The 17,370-nt window shown below is 47.5% G+C and overlaps 1 protein-coding gene across 2 annotated transcripts in view; it reads right to left on the reverse strand.

Moving 5' to 3' along the window:
• Window positions 1-17,370, reverse strand: part of OPHN1 (oligophrenin 1) — a 65,385-nt gene that overhangs the window by 21,049 nt on the left and 26,966 nt on the right. For both annotated transcript variants that reach the window (XM_065689291.1, XM_065689290.1), the window contains exons 5-11: window positions 10,203-10,304; window positions 9,091-9,201; window positions 8,263-8,367; window positions 4,793-4,922; window positions 3,370-3,470; window positions 1,239-1,330; window positions 1,035-1,113 (exon numbers count right to left, since the gene is read on the reverse strand). In XM_065689291.1, coding sequence (XP_065545363.1) covers window positions 1,035-1,113; window positions 1,239-1,330; window positions 3,370-3,470; window positions 4,793-4,922; window positions 8,263-8,367; window positions 9,091-9,201; window positions 10,203-10,304 — 720 coding nt within the window. The remainder of the gene's footprint in view (window positions 1-1,034; window positions 1,114-1,238; window positions 1,331-3,369; window positions 3,471-4,792; window positions 4,923-8,262; window positions 8,368-9,090; window positions 9,202-10,202; window positions 10,305-17,370) is intronic.

The raw sequence follows: 17,370 nt of genomic DNA on the forward strand, positions 1-17,370 counted from the left end.
CCAAAAAAATACAGCATCCCATAAATCACCTGAAGCCAATCACAAACAGTAAGGCAACATCCCAAAGAAATGACATTTTAGAATTAGGCAAGATACCATTACCTACACAATAAATTACTCTTTTCTGACTTTCTGCATTTCACTGGAGCACCTGAACTGGAAACTTTGTCTTTCAGATGCCCTGTAAAGAGGGAAGCTGGACACCCTGGCACACATGGGTTGTGGGTTTTCTGTTTGTTTGCTTGGTTTTAAGAATTCAAGTGTCACGACATTCCTTCATGCCATACAAAAATACACCTTGCATTCATTAATAATAAACAGTGAGTGCCATTCTTGATAGAAAATCAAAAATCCTTTATATATAACACGCTGTGCTAGCTGAATGAGTCCCAGACACCCTGAAGCGACCGACTGTCCAGCACGAGCACACTGACCCTTCCCGCTCTCCCATGTCCTGTCGTGTTTAAATGAGAAGAGTGCTGTGGAGTGTGCCCAAAGACAAGGGGAGCTGCCAGAAATGGCTTTCGCACACTGCACATCGTGCTGCCCATTTAGAGGAAGACTGGTAAAGTGTGAAGACTGGTAGAGTGTGAAGGACTGTGCTTTGTTTAGATTGAGGGAAGGAAACACCAGTGGGCACAGAAAGGTGGTGAACATGGGGCAGGGTGGCTGCTTTCACCTTTCCAAATGCTGCTTAGAGTGGGGACAGAAAAAGGTTGGAGAGTGAGTTGTGAGCAACAGAAATACAGAGCACTCCTGACTCCATACGGCCATAGTATTTAGGCAGCCTGGCATAGCCACAGTTGTACCAGAGCTTTAAAGGAGGAAAACCAAAATCCCCATTGCCAGCTGTGCCCAAAGAGCAGCACAATGCCCTGTTTCAGATGTGCAGCGGCTGAACTAACGACTGAATTATGGGTAAGTGGTAGCTGTACCAAAGACCCTGCTGTTGAGCTGTCCCAGCTCTTCCTCAAAACCCGCCGGCAGAGGACACTGCTCGGCAGCGTATGGGCAGCAGCTCCTTGAACACTTACCGGCTCCTTCCCGTCCATGGCTTCCATCCACAGCCTTCGATTGGCTTCCGAGAGGGCCTGCAGTGTGATGGTCCCAGCCCTGTGCAAAGTTCACCCAGGGAGAGGCAGGAAAATGAGGCAAAATTTGGTTTTAACAGACAGCAAGGAGCGATTTCATCCAGGTTTGCAAGGTTTGGAGGCCATTTGAACACTAAAGCACCTCACCTTTCATTAGTTTCAATGTCGAAACAAAACCTTTTGTCTATAGAGTCAGTCTTTCTCCTCACACAGGATTTCAGTGTCAGGTCTAAGGTGCCCTAGGAGAGAAAATGAAAGCTAAGGTTAGAGGAAAGAAACACAGGAGAAGATTTCAGGTTCCTCAGCACCTTTATGTTGCAGCCTAGCCCAGCACTGCCCACAGAGCACCAGGCACCCAGCGGTGCCCTGCAATCCCATGGCACTGGTACCAGGAGCAGAGACAGTCCTTTCCACCATCAACAGAGATTAAAGGCTCTATAAGCCTGGCTTCCTCTCCTCAGCCACAAATTGTTCTAGATGTCACAGACTCTCCTGCAAACAAGCGCTAAATATCTCAGCAACGAGCAGTATGCTTCCACAGAGCAAGAACTCTACCGTAAACAAACCTCACCAGGTAGCTACTTGGTCTCTGAGGCCAGGACCCCGCTTGCCTGCTATCTGACACAGCTAGGTCCTATTTTTCACTAGAGCTGATCAGTTATCCATAGCAGTCGTGGTCCAAAGAGCTTTGCATGAAATACCTTGTAGGAAAGGAATGCTAACTGGCCAAATCTGGAGTAGGTGCACTCTGAAGAGAGGCCGGTGCTGTGGGACTGAGCTCCAGCCCTTCATATTCACGCCCCATACTCCATAGCAGAGTCACTGCAATGTGACCATGAGATCTCCATGACTTTTAGGAGTCCATGCAATCAAGCAGCCCCCAGGATGAGTGTGCAAGCCTGGAATGTGTTAATCACCCTGACCCTCCCTGCTGCTGCGTCTGCAAGACCTCCAGCAGAAGTGGATCGGGCAGAGCACAGAGCAAGAACAGCCTCCAAGATTACCTACAGTTTACATGCCGTGATGATAATCTCCTGGCTGTACTTTGTGTTCGCTGGTTGGTGTTTTTAAGAGAACTACCTGTAATCACAGCACTTAAAGCTGTGTGGCCAAAGGTGCAGATTTCCAGATTACAAGAGTTTGGGAAAGGGACTAATTTACATTTTTACAAGCCCCTACTTTCATTAATTTGCCCTACCAGACATGTTTACGGCAGAGATGAGAACAGATCCCCTCAGTCAATAGTTTGGATGTTTCTTTGCCAAGGTCTCTGCCAAGGGCTTCCAAAAAATACATTTTATTTTATTGCTGCAGCATGCAGAGGGCTGGCTAAGAACAGACCATGAGATCACAAACTGGAGAACAGCACGCCTGACTGGGAGTCCCCAGGGATGTTACTCCAGGCAGAGGGGGCGGGTAGACTCAGCTGGATGCACTTGCTGTGCTCCGTCATCTGTGCCTGCATCCTACCCCTGCTCTGTCATGCTGAGGAACTGCAGGGAACTCCCAGACACAGTGGCAAAATCCAAAGCATTTTGCCCAAGAAGCCATTCCCAGATCCCCAGATTCCCCAGCCATTCCCCTTATTGCAGTTTAGAGCTGCAATACTGCCCTCTCCTACTCTCCTAACACTGGTCCCACTCCCATGTAACCAGTTCCAAGAACAGAAAATCACAAACCAGTGACTGTGCCAACATGCAAAGGCAGAGAAATACCCCTTTTGGAAGCACTCATCTAATAACTCGAATGATTCAAGTACTTGCAATTACTGCCAGAGGGCTGCGTGCAAACCAGGCTGCAGGTTCACTGCCCATGTGCATGGATAAATATAAAAATTAGCTTGTCTGGAAAGGCATAAATTTCACACTAGACCAATTTGCAAGCCACCACTGTCCAATTAATGCTCATGTTACACAAACCTGCATCTTCGCTGCCAAACCCTGCAGGGCTTCAGGCTAATTTTGGGAGAGAGCGAGGTGAAACTTCTCTTCACAGAGGTGTCTTCCAGGTTGCACCAAGCCCCCTGCCTGTGTGACCAGGCATGAAGGGGACATGATGCTCTGCTCCATGGCCAGGAGCCCTTCCACAGCTGCAGGCTCAGGCACCCAGCCCACTGGTGCTGCCAGACAACTGCTCTGACAGCAGGGCTGGCCTGTACTGCTCTGGACATGGCACCTGTTCATCTGTTTGCTTATGGAAAGAGATGATGTGGGCAGACTGAAGGTGAGACCTGACTGAGGTCAGTGTTTGCAGACATCCCACCAAGAAACCAACTCACTTGCTTAGCTCCAGGCTTCTGGTCCATGGGTGTCATCCGTAAGGTTTTTGCCTCTTTCTCGTACTGGCAGTAATACTTCACCCAGGAGATGCCCAGCGCCCCTGCAGAAACACACAGGAACCTGGAGTGAGAGACAGTGCCTCAGCTGGATTCATCCGGCAAGGCATGGCCGACATTACCCACATGTCCACACTTCTCTGGGACTAGACACTGCTGGTCCCATGGGGACAACTCCCTTGCCAGCATCTCCACTGGGAAAAGCCAGGAGGAGCAGGAGGAGGAGAGAGGCTGCAGCTGCCTTCAGTGGCCTCCCAAAATGCTGCTGGTGAAAGTGCATTTGTGGTACTTTGGTTGGAAGCCAAGCTGGTTTGCCCAAGTCCAGCCAAGACTGGCAGGATCCTGTGTGGCTGGAATGCTTGCTTCACACAGACACCACTAGTTTATCCTGTTAAAGAAAACTTGGTAGTAAAAACAACAGCCTCTTTAAAACACTGAAGCTTAGTTCCTATGTATATCTTGCTAGATTTATCAACACTTTTCTTTGTTGTCATGCCTAAACCCTTTTATATGAAATACTTCAAATAGCATTTTTTTCTGTGATTTGTTTTTAACTTGCAGTTGTCAGGAGGAACAACTGTCTTCATATTCAATTTATAGCGGAAACATAAATAGAGACAGCAAACAGCCTTCAGGAAAATGTAACATTTGTTGTCTAAAATTACTGTCTGTGTGTTTTCTTTTAAAAGCAGGATAAACATACATATGAACGTCTGTATAAATGCATTTGTATGTATAATCCAAAAATTAACTGTACGCTAAGTAAGTTGTCTGTGGACTCAGAGGCTACAGCTCTGCACAAAGGTTTTTGTCCTCTGAGCTTGCACGGCCATGGAAAGCTACAGCAAGTATTCGCAAAAGACTGAATATGGTTTGATTTGATACTGCACAGAATGGCAACAAGTTTCTCTCTCAGCAGTTTTAACTCTGAGCACTGGTTAATGCTTCAGTTGTGCTCAGATGCCCTCAGAGACAGGTCAAGAGGGAAGCTGTGCAAGGCACCAGATTTGTTCTGATAAAATGCAGCCAAGGTGCAATCTGCCAGAGCTCTGGTCTCCCCAGCAGCACAACAGAGTAACAAATCTCATCCAATTTGAGTGCAGGGCAATTAGCTCCTTGCTTGCATGGCTCATGAAATCCGGAAAAAGCTCTGTGCCACCGCTGAGAAAGCTGGCAGCTGAAGTTGCTGGTGATTCCCTGTGCACTGGCAGTCAGTGACACCCCGTGCAGCATCGCTCAAAGCGCTGCCATGACTAAATTGGCCTGGACACAGCAGCTGAGTGCAGTCCCCACCACAGGGCCATGAGCACAGCAGCCCAGGCTACTATGTTTTTCAACACATTTATGTGCATATAAAAGGCATTACATTTCTCTTGGGTGTACAGATAGCCCTCAATGGTTGGCTGCCCAGGTAGCTTGCAGGTTAGGGGGGCTTCCTTCATCCTTTTCTTCAGGTCTTCCAGCTCCTCCCGCGTGCTGGAAAAATGATTCCTTGTCTGTTGAGAGAAAACAAAACCAAGCACATTTGAACATAAGCAAAGAGCGAGCTTCAGGTATTCCTGGTCAAACTTTAAGTGCTTTGGCAGAAATGAATCAGTCCCCAATGTACTAAATTGGGAATCTTATATATTCACATGAAAACTCCAGCTATAGAAACAAGTGGACTCTCAAAGATGATTGAAGAGACATGGTTTAACATACCACGTGTGGAAATGGTGTTGAGGAGTCATGTCTGGGAGAGACACTTGTTCTTTCAATAAAAGAAACTTAGCACATTTTAAGGCTAGGTGGAGCAGAAGGAAGTACCTGAACTACTCTTTGCACTGTTGTTTAGGTAATGGGTGTATTATTCTACAAAACTTTCTCAAAAGATCATGCTAAACTGCTTGGCACAAGAGTCATTTTTAAAGAGTCATGTCAACAGAGGGTACAACATCAAGGTATTTTTATGGAACACCGCTTACACCAATTAATGGTGGACGTACCAACTAGGGGAGCAGCGCTGCTAGATTTAGTACTCGCCAACAAGGAGGGTTTGGTCGAAGTGGTGACGGTCAATGGCAGCCTTGGCTGCAGTGACCATGAGATGGTAGAGTTTAGGATCCTGTGTGGGAGGAATAGAATACCTAGCAAAGCCACAGTTCTGGATTTCCGAAGGGCCAACTTTGGCCTCTTCAGTCAACTGCTAAGGGAAGTCTCATGGGAAAGTGTACTAGGCGGTAAAGGGGCTCAAGATAGTTGGTTAGCATTCAAGGACCGCTTCTTCCAAGCTCAGGATCGGAGCGTCCCAATAAGTAGGAAGTCAAGTAAGGGATCTAGGAGACCGGCGTGGTTAAACAAGGAGCTGCTGGGCAAACTCAAGTGGAAAAGGAGAATCTATGGATTATGGAAGGAGGGGCTGGCCGCTTGGGAGGAATATAGGACAGTTGTTAGAGGATGTAGGGAGGCAATTAGGACAGCTAAGGCCTCCTTGGAACTCAATCTTGCTAGTCGGGTTAAAGACAATAGAAAGGGCTTCTTCAAATACATAGCAAATAAAACTAACACAAGAGGCAATATAGGCCCACTGCTGAACGAAGTGGGTACCCTGGAGACAGAGGATATAAAGAAGGCAGAGGTGCTGAATGCCTTCTTTGCCTCTGTCTTTACTCCTGCAGACTCTCCCCGAGGGCCCCGGATTTCTATAGCCCCAGAAGGAGTCAGGACAAAGGAGGAGTTTGCTTTGGTAGATGAGGATTGGGTTAGGGATCAGCTATGCAATCTGGACATCTGTAAATCGATGGGTCCGGATGGAATGCACCCACGGGTGCTGAGGGAGCTGGCGGAGGTCATTGCTAGGCCACTTTCCATCATCTTTGGTAAGTCGTGGGAAACGGGCGAGGTGCCTGAGGATTGGCGCATGGCAAAGGTCACACCAATCTATAAGAAGGGCAAGAAGGAGGACCCGGGTAATTATAGACCGGTCAGCCTTACCTCCATCCCTGGAAAGGTGATGGAACAACTTATTCTTGACTCCATCACTAGGCATATCAAGGATGAGGGGGTCATTAAGAACAGCCAACATGGTTTTATGAGGGGGAAGTCATGTATGACCAACCTTATAGCCTTCTATGAGGAAGTGACTAGGTGGAGGGATGATGGTAGAGCGGTAGATGTAGTTTTTCTTGATTTCAGTAAGGCATTTGATACTGTCTCCCACAGCATCCTCATAGATAAGCTAAGGAAGTGTGGGCTTGACGTTCAAGTAGTGAGGTGGATCGAGAACTGGTTGAAAGGAAGAAGGCAGAGAGTTGTGGTCAATGGCGCAGAATCTAGCTGGAGGTCTGTGACTAGTGGAGTTCCCCAGGGGTCGGTGCTGGGACCGGTGCTGTTTAATATTTTCATCAATGACCTGGATGAGGGAACTGAGTGCACCCTCAGCAAGTTTGCTGATGACACAAAACTGGGAGGAGTGGCTGACACACCAGAGGACTGTGCTGCCATTCAGCGAGACCTGGACAGGCTGGAGAGTTGGGCGGGGAGAAACTTGATGAAATTTAACAAGGGCAAGTGTAGAGTCTTGCATCTGGGGAAGAACAACCCCATGTACCAGTACAGGTTGGGGGTTGACCTGCTGGAAAGTAGTGAAGGGGAAAGGGACCTGGGGGTCCTGGTGGATAGGAGGATGACCATGAGCCAGCAATGTGCTCTTGTGGCCAAGAAGGCAAATGGCATCTTAGGGTGCATTAGAAAGGGAGTGGTTAGTAGGTCAAGAGAGGTTCTCCTCCCCCTCTACTCAGCCTTGGTGAGGCCGCATCTGGAATATTGTGTCCAGTTCTGGGCCCCTCAATTCAAGAAGGACAGGGAATTGCTTGAAGGAGTCCAGCGCAGAGCCACAAAGATGATTAAGGGAGTGGAACATCTCCCTTATGAGGAGAGGCTGAGGGAGCTGGGTCTCTTTAGCTTGGAGAAGAGGAGACTGAGGGGTGACCTCATCAATGTTTACAAATATGTAAAGGGTAGGTGTCAGGATGATGGAGCTAGGCTTTTTTCAGTGATATCCAGTGATAGGACAAGGGGCAATGGGTGTAAACTGGAGCATAGGAAGTTCCACGTTAACATCAGGAAGAACTTCTTTACTGTAAGAGTGACAGAGCACTGGAACAGGTTGCCCAGGGGGGTTGTGGAGTCTCCTACACTGGAGATATTCAAGGCCCGCCTGGACAAGTTCCTGTGTGATGTACTGTAGGTTACCCTGCTCTTGCAGGGGGGTTGGACTAGATGATCTTTTTAGGTCCCTTCCAACCCTTGGGATTCTGTGATTCTGTGATTCTGTGATACCAGCAAACTCAGCTTGGCACAGATTCATGGCTGTTGTTCCACAGGAATGTGGGCCAGCCATGAAAGATGGATGCTTATTAACAAAGATGCTTATTAACAAAGCAGGACATAGATATTTTACCCCATGAGTATACTTAGCCAGCAGAGGAGCTTACCAAAGCATGTAGTAAGCTGATACCATAAAGATCTAGATCCGAGGCCTTTTTAGAAGATGGGTACCATTTCTCTTGAAGTTGGGAAAAATTCTGAGGCTTGTTTATGCACAACATTAAATGACATAATTGCAATTGCCCCTTCTAGACAAAGAGAGCCACTATAATAGTACCTGCAGACTCTCTCATGTAGGAGAGGAGAAAATACACGTGAACTGAGAAGGAAATAACTTTATCTGCACCTCCTACAATGCAAACATGAACAGTCTGTTTTGCAGAGAAAAGCCTTGCCAGGAGAGGTATTTAAATACAAATGAGAATAGAAGTCACATGTGAAAAATACTTGAGCTGGGCAGGAACTCACATTCTGCAGGCTGAGCTGAAGCTGCTGTTTGTAAGGGAGGAAATCCTGCGTGAGCTCAACTGTCAGGTTGTTGTAAGTAAAGAGGCTGTGGAGAAAAGCCAACACCTGGAAAAGGAGGGAAAGGACACAGATTAAACGCCTCTTCTATATTTCTAACCAGAGGAAAAATAGACAGAAAGTGGGGTTTCAGAAATTACATATACAAATTCTTTTTTTTTTCTTACAATGTTGAAATGATGCAAATCTTAGTATGACTTATCCACCACAGTGTCCCTAAAGCCCAGGTCTACCACCCACACATCTGTCTTAATAAAACACGCCCAAAATGAAAGACCCTGCTGGGAGAACAAGAGCCGATCTGCAGATTGCTCATCCACAAGATCTACACGATCCCACATTCAAGCACATCCAGCGCCAGGGCAGAGCCACTCATCCAGGGCAAGGTCCCTGTACACAGACAGGAGCTGGTACCTCTGCAGCCTGTGCCATGACAGGTAAGCAGACCAGATAACAACTCTCTTCCTTTGAAGGCAGCTAAGACTTATCAAATACAAGGTGTCCAGGACAATTCATAACAAGACCTACAGCATCCAGCCTGTTCTCAGGATCAACTTACAGACATGAGAAAAAAGTCTGTGGTTTCATGGTACTCTGGCAAGCACTACTAAGGCTGCTAAACTGCAGCAATCCAAGTGTGCAAGGTTAACTCCATCACAAGACTTCCCAGGACCAAATCCAGCCTGGTAACTCATCCCTTCCTGTGACTGTCAGCAAATTAACACATTTGAGCATTAAACAACAAGGCCAAGAAGAAAAGGGAGCTCCTACCGGTTCAACGATACTGAATTTCTTGCTTTCCTGTACTTCCTGGATCTGGTACACATACTCAAGGGAAGACTCAAAGAAATTGTGTCTCTCTTTGTCAACCTGAAGGTCAGCCTGGAAGAAAGAGGGAGATGAGGAAAAAGAAAATACATCACATCTAGCTTGATAATATTTGACTAGCATGTCTCGTCAGCCCACAGACAGTCCTGTCTTTGCTTAAGAAAGGCCTATGAAGTGTCCAGCTCAGGCTTCGAGCACTTGGCACAGAACCAGATGACTGGAACATTGGCCGTTCTTCTCAGGTCTGCCCTTTTCTAGCTCCCTTTCACGTATGGATCCAGAAACTCCCTCCACTCTGCAAGACTTTCCCAAAGCCTATTTGTTATTTCAGCATAAGCTCTGTTTCTACCCACAGCCCTGCGTTGATGCGGACAAGGCCATTGTCATGATTCTCTTGCCTGACTCCAGCTGCATCCCAAAACCAGCAATTCCAGAGTTGCAGCACCAGGTAGGACAACGCAGCATTGCTGTGTTACCACAACAACTTCCACAGATTTTGCCTTGCAAAGATGCTTGATCTGACAACTGGTTTGACAGATTTGATTTGATTCAGCTCCTCTGATGTGGGCTGGAGCAGCTGGGGCTTGTTGCAACATGCTTGGTAGCAACAGGGCTTGAAGGGGCACCTCCTCCTCTGCCTGCTGCTCATGGCCACTGTGGTATTGCTGCCACAGCTATCCCTGCAAACACAGGAGCTAGGTAGGAAGCTGTGCTGGCAAAAACAATAGTAATAACCAGTTCTTTTTCAGCCAGATCAGTTCCCTGAGCCAGGTGAAAGGGAGGCCAGTCCCCAGAGGTGCCAGTGTAACTGGCCCTGTATCATAAGGGTGAGAAGCTCTGACAATGCATAAAGCCATTGCTACTGTTCAACACACTAAAAAGAACTATGATATTGATTTTACTGGTTTCATCCAGAGAATCTAAGATTTAGTAGATTTAAGTGCGTATCAATTTTAATCAGTTACTGAAAGGGATGACTTTTCTCCCTTTTTAAAGATCTAAAGCAGATGGTGATGTTGCTTCTGGACCCCCTCTGAAGAAAACTCCATACGTACCTCCTGCAATTGGGATTCCTTCTTTTTTGAAGACAGATGTAAATGGCGATCCAGCATAGAATAAAACTTCTCACCATCCTTCTCAAACTTTTTCTTTCTTTCCTGCAGGAGTTGAAGCAGAACCAGTTATTGGCATTTTCCAGACAAGAACATGCAACGAGGCCAAGATCTTTTGTACAGTTCAGTATTCCCATTGAAAAACTCTAGTCAACACAACTAGAACAGACGGCCCCTTTCCAATTGCTCTGCTTTCACAGTCCATTCTAGTTCCAACTAAAGACCAAGCTCTGACAATATTTTGTGGCACAGGCACTTGAAGGATTTTGTCATGTTAGAATCATGGTGAAAGCCCTATCGATGAGGTATTGCACCCCTTCTCAATCTCTTCAATGTCAAGTAAAACTGAGACATACTAATACATCAAAAACCTATTCACCATTTGTTCACATAGTTCTGAAACAACTGGGCAGATACTTTAATGTCAAAGACACGTCTGGCATAAGAAAAGATTTGTTAGGAGTTTGGCAGTTTTCTGGTTTAAGGCTTTTGCCGTCTGTTTATGAGAAGTATTAGAACAAAAGCAGAAAACTGGAAGCACAAGACATGGGAGGGAAGTCATCATCTCCGTATCAGTGGTGGTGGAAGGAGAGATCGCAAACCTTGCAGGCAAAACTTACACAAGCTTTACTGCAGAGCACCCAGCCCGAATACGACCCAGAGGAACACTGCCTAAAACACAGATGGTTTACAGCACACACCAGCACTCACCTCTTGGAGGTCCCCTGCAGATGGTCTAGTTCTTTCTGACCTACTGTATGTCTCAAACATGCCTACCACAGGCATGCAGACATGAAGCACAGACTGAGTTGTTAAGAAAAAAAGACTTTGTGAAGGAACTACTGTAACAGAAAGAGTTGTTTGCACTGGGAAACCTGAAAGAGTTAATGTCTCTTTTTGTCTCATTCTAGACATTAAAGAATAAAACTCCAAGAGAATGTAGGGAGACAACAAGCTGAGGACCAGGCTGTTTGCTTATGCCTTACAATAAGTGTGAAGCCACAGAGGACTGTGGCAGGCAAGAAATTATGATTAGAAGCCAGGCTGACAAATATCCACATCAGATGTTAACAGACATCAGTGATTGCTGAAAAGCAGTTAAATTGCTAAAAGAAGGAAATTCCAGCATGGCAGCAGCCTCAGTGCCAGGTCCAAGCAGCTGAGGACTGACTGGTGTTTGCACACTACAGAGTATATACAGGATGCCCAGATTCTCTGTCTAGCTTCTGAAAGCTCAAGAAAGTGGAAAGTGAAGTAAGAGAATCTCAGCTTCCTGTGGAATTGATATCTTTCAACAACTATCCTGCAAGACCCCTGAAATCCTGTTCCCTTGCCTCCATTCAGAAATTCATGAATAAGCAAACACACACCAACACCACCACAAAACAGAGCAGATGGACTCTGCCAGACTGGTAGATGCGCTATTTCCTCATAAGATCAGTAGCAACTGCAAATTTTGAAGCTGTGTTTCCTGAATAAAGTCCTTTCTCTTTAGTTGGTTCTCCTGCTATGAAGTTTTGCTTCCCCATTCCAGTTGCACTGACTATTCAGCCTGTCTAATGGGGTGTCCTACACAGCAGGATGCCTGGGGTTTCCCAAAGTGGTACTTGAGATAATCATAGCTAGCCCCTGCCTGACAGTCTCCCTTCTTCTCGGCCCTTGCTCATGGCAGCTAATAATGCTTTGCCTCTGGAAGCAGAAAGGTTATTTTCTGGTGGGCACACAGGAAGACACTCGTAGGTTATTTACTGGAACACGTGAAGCTCTTACAGGTCCCCTCCTTACACACTGTCAGTAGCACAGGCTCCCACGTTCCTTGGCCTTTATGCAAGGAGCAGCTTGCCATCAGCACCCAGACTCATGCTGGTGGACACCAGCTCCTTACAGGCACCTCGGACAAAGGGTGGACAAGCTGCCTTCCTACAAAAAGGATTTCTCACCCAAGAGTCCTGTTTCTCTAATCCTTGCACACTGCTATTGGGAAAGCACAGTTACCATGGAAAAATGCAGAAGAGATACAAATTCGAATATCCCTGCTTATATTTAACTGGCTTAGACCAGCAAGCCTTTTTATCCCAGTAATTACACCTACTGCCCTACAGAGACCCTGTGGTTACAGGACCTTTGAAGGGAAGTATATCTTCTGATATCATCCTCTTCAATATCAGCGATACGAGAAATCTGTATTAGCAAATTCATGTTTCAGAATGAAAATGAGATCCACATCAAATCCAGAAGAGCAGAGAGACCTCCAAGGGTGAAACCTAAATTAAGCAGCACTTCAGCTGCAGAGCCGATGCCAGGAAAGACTGTCAAAACAAAACACCACCCTTGTGACTAACACCCTTGATAAGAAAATCCAAACTCAGAATCAAAAGCATTTGAGACGCAGCAGTTATCATGCCTGTAAGGTCACACTTCTGGATTGTTTGCCTGTGCCATTAGATGCCACATCTAAGGCAGTCAGGACCCTAGGCTTATTTTCATTTCTGTAACTGAGGAGTCACCAAACCTCAAGGCCACAGAGGGGATTGAAACACAGCTGCAGCCCACACCTCTCCTGCTTCTGGCTTCTTGAAACTCAGAGAGGGCTATGCCAGCAGCAGGTCCCCGAATCCCCCAGTGAGGGAAAGCTGGCTTGAACCCAACCAACAAGGGCTCATCTCTCCCCACAGAGGTGGCACACAGAGGTGGCAAGGGACGGTGCCAGCCATGCTCCTTGGGGGAGCCTGCAGGAAGACACGACCCGTTCTCCAGCAGAGGATTATCTCTGCAGTGGAAAAGATAAGTGAAAAGAAAGAAAACGCCTGGGCAAGCAATGGGACAGTTTTTACTACAGCAGGAGCCCAGAGGCCAGCAGCAAATCCTTAAGGGAGTGCCACCTCCTCTGCCAGCGCCTGCTGTGGAGCACTAAGCCCTCCCTGGGGATCAAAGGGATTGGGAATGACATCTGAGATGGACACCAGTGTGTGGAACACGGCTTGCTCCTGCAGAACTGCTGCCATACGGAAAGGAACACAGTGCAGAACACCATTTCTGGCCACCAAGGGAGTTTGCCAATCATTTCTCACTTGGGCTAATTGACATAGAACTGAAAAGCAGAAGGATGAACTACAAATCCTCCTGATTGTCAAGCCAAGGCTTCTAACAGCTTGTTGGCTGCTGAACAGAGCAAGCTGAGACAAAAAAAAAACAACACAAAAAACCACCCAGACTGGAAACATGAGCACAAATTAATTCCTCATGAATATTCAGCAAAGGACAGCATTACCTTCCCATTAAGATTTGCCAAGTCCAAGAAGCCACCCAACTTACTTGCTCACCAAGAGACACCGAGGTGATTTCACCTGAGTGCAGGCGGAGCCACACAGCAGTGAAGGAGGGTGCTCTTCAAAAGCTCTGCTCTCCAAACTTCAGCAGATACTGCTTTAACCAGAAATTAGCAAGAGTCCTTGGGAAAACACAGTGGCCCAGCTCAGCATCTGATGCATTGGAAGCATTGGCTCACTCTGCCTGTGAGGGGTCCTGTGCTGCACACTGGCTGCTGCTGCCAGAAGCAGGGCAAAGCCGGAGTCCCTCCCTTGGCAGCGGCTCAGACACAGCTTGAGCAAGAGATGGAGCATCCAAAGCCTACAGGGGAAAAGGGGCAAATGGACTTGCCAAAACTCTCCCTTAACCATTAGCTGCTAACTGGCATCTTCTGAAATGCCCATCCTAGAAAAGGCAGTGAGCTGCAAGTGAGGAGCTCAGCTCACATGGCTGCTTCTCTTTAAGAAAAATAAAACAAAACAAAACACACTTTACCTGCTGGGAGCCTCCACCTTGGAGCACACCTGAAGGAGGAGAATCAGCACCCAGCAGGATATGCAGCCGGCCATCAACTGGAGATGGCTTCATAGCAGCCTTCCAGTATCTGAAGGGGCCTACAAGGATGCTGGGGAGGGACTCTTCATTAGGGACTGTAGTGACAGGACAAGGGATAATGGGTTAAAACTTAAACAGGGGAAGTTTAGATTGGATATAAGGAGGGAATTCTTTCCTGTTAGGGTGGTGAGGCACTGGAATGGGTTGCCCAGGGAGGTTGTGAGTGCTCCATCCCTGGCGGTGTTCAAGGCCAGGTTGGATGAAGCCTTGTGTGGGATGGTTTAGTGTGAGGTGTCCCTGCCCATGGCAGGGGGGTTGGAACTAGATGACCTTAAGGTCCTTTCCAACCCTAACTATTCTATGATTCCATACGATTCTATGAGTCTATGATTCTAGGGGCATGCAGCCAATGCTGGGTGCTTCCGGGCTCCCCACTGCCTTTCTCTTCCCACACATACTTGGCCCTGCTGCCTGCTCCAAGCAAAGCTGCAACATGGCTCCAAGCAGAGCGTGGGCAACACTGCAAGTTGAAAGCCTGTAAATATTAAATGCATCTGTTTTCACTGCACTTCCCACCCCGTTTTGATGAAAGCAACAATACTGCTGAAATTGCTGCAAAGCTACTGCGCTCACAACACAGGTGCCCAGTAACAAAGACAAAGGGTGATGTGTTCACCGTCACTTGATAGAGAAGACAGCACTGAGAAAATTCAAACCCCAAATCAGCTTGAGGAAATGGCAAGCTGTGGCTGGAAAGGAATTGAAGGCACAAAATAGGAGGCAGGTTCTGTTTCAACTGGCAGCCTCATCTGGCAAACAGCAGAGGGATAAATGGGAAAAAGAGAAACGTGTTCATACAGAAAAAAACGCTTCATGCCTGAGTTTCACTAACTTGTATGAAGCATCGGCATTTATACAGAAAAAAAAGGTAATTTATAAAAAGGGAAATGCTGTTGAAGGTTGTAGAAAGAGCCTTTCTGTAAGACCACACTCAGTTTAACCTGGTCTCTTTCCCTTACCCACTGTGTTCTCTCAAATGCTCCTTAGATCTTACTCCCACAGAGATGAAAGCAAGTAGAAGTTACTGTCCTTCCTTTCTTTTAAATTATTCTTAATGTAATAACAGAATTAACTAAGTGCTTTTAGGAATACATGTTATCTGCTTTGTAAGAACTTTCTGAGAAATGCTGCATTTATTCAGCATCGCAGGACATAGCAAACGTTCCTCCCGCAGCTTACAATGACTCCAAACAACTTTCCCCCCTCTGGCTTTTTTGTTTTGCTTTGTGTTTTCATTTTTGTTTTGGTTTTCTTCTTGAAAAAAAAAAAAAAAAAAACCAAAGTAAAACCAACCCAACAACTTTCTCCTTCCAAGTGGAACTGGAACAAAACTTTTCCTATACAAATCCTACTAAACGTAATGACTGCAGCAAGGCACTTAACAACAGCCCCCCAAGTCCCAGAGCAGAGCTCGCCCACAGTGTGAGCCAAAAGCCAAGGGCGTTGCTGGGAAGGACAGGCATCTCCTTGTGCAAGGCCCCAGCACCCCAGGCTCCACGGGTCTGTCCTGTGAGAGGGCAAGCAGAGACTTCCTCGGGCTGCTGCAAGGCTGCAAAACACACACTGCTCTGCCTCACAGCTCTGTATATCAAGAGAAACGTGTGCCATTTAGAGCTTCAGGCCACAACTGGTCCTACCATCCTGCTTTGCTTTCCCATTGTCAGCAGGCACATCCCTCTAATTACCTCCTGCTAATCAAGAACTCCACCAGGCCATGTGCTACTCCGCTCAGTTTCAAACCTGATGGTCAGTCACGGCTTCACCAAGCACACCTGGGTCTCAGATTGCTTCTGCCAAAGAGAGGCACAAAATCCACAGGGTCCATAGACTACATGGACCGAGCACACAGTCAAGCCTCTATGAATAGGATGTAACATGAAAGGAAGACAGACCACCTGAGCGTGTGGTGCTCAGACCCCCAGCCTGTGCCTTTCCAAGTGCTTACAGCAGCCTCAATTACACTGGTTCCTTTCCCCTCTCACCAAATCAGCACCTCACCCCCCAGCCATGCACTCGCACCAGCCCTGCAGCTTCCAGGCAGAGCAAGGTGTCAGTGCCAGGGCTGAGAAATGGGTCAGCAATCCAGGATCCTCCTCTTTTCTCCTTGATGTCCACACATACAAACATTTACTGACAAGTCAAGGGAAGTGCAATGATTCCATAGGTCTGGGGTTAGCAAGAGAAAGTGGCTGGAGGGGGGCAGCTGCTGTGGGTCCCAGTGACACCCAGGGGCTTCCCTGTGCGGGAGCACACCATCTGAGCAAGGAGACTCCATTCAGCCCCGGGAAAATGGGTTAATGCAGACTCAGATGTCTTAGTCAGACTGACTGGCTGCTCTCCAGCCAGAGTCACCACAAAGCCCCAATTCAAAGGCTCTTCCTATCTGGCTTCAGCATCTTGCAAAGAGAACAGAAAACATCTCATAGAAGGTGGCTCTGCCAAGATCTGGGAAATGAAGCAGAGGGCACAAATTCTCTGTGTCATGTCTCTGTGCTGCTCCACAGCCTGGCCCTGGCCTCTCTCCCCTGGTGTAAATCAGGAAGGATCATAGGGTGATGCCAGTTAGTAGAGGCACAGCAGCAATGGAGAGGGACCCCCTCACGGACAGAGCACCATTGTGAGGAGTCCTCATTTGTATTTCATGCCTTCTGCAGACGGATGTGAATGACCCGGAGCAGCTCTGCAGGCTGGTAAGTGAAGGAGGGCTTTGTGCCCAAGGCGATATTCAGTGTCCACAGCCCAAGGGTGCAGTGTGAGCTCTTCTCAGAAAGCTTCAGAGGTGATGGCAAGGGTCTGGAGCAGGCTGGGGCTTGCTCCAAACCTCAGGCCCACTCCAGGCTGCAGAGTGGTGTCAGAGAAAGCGCTATCTTCCCGTGCATCCCCTGTCAGCGTGGGCACAACCTGCAACACAGCGGGATGCAACATGTCCTGCTGCAAGCTCCTGTGTGCAAGCACTCCTGCTGAGCCACACGGAGCCCCCCCTAAGTGCCCCTGACACCTCTGCAGTTTGTGCTCCTCATCAGAAATAAAATCCAAAGCCAAACCGTAAAGACCTTTAAGCCACCTGCAATGAATCCTTACTTTCTGCAGCCTCTTAACTGCTTCTGAACAGCATCCTGCCACTGCCGGATGCCTCCACCTGGGGTACCTGGCCCACCAGCAGGGACTGAGAAGGGCTGCAAGCTGC

The sequence above is a fragment of the Lathamus discolor genome, chromosome 9 (genome assembly GCF_037157495.1).
Source record: "Lathamus discolor isolate bLatDis1 chromosome 9, bLatDis1.hap1, whole genome shotgun sequence".
Taxonomy (NCBI): Eukaryota; Metazoa; Chordata; class Aves; order Psittaciformes; family Psittacidae; genus Lathamus; species Lathamus discolor.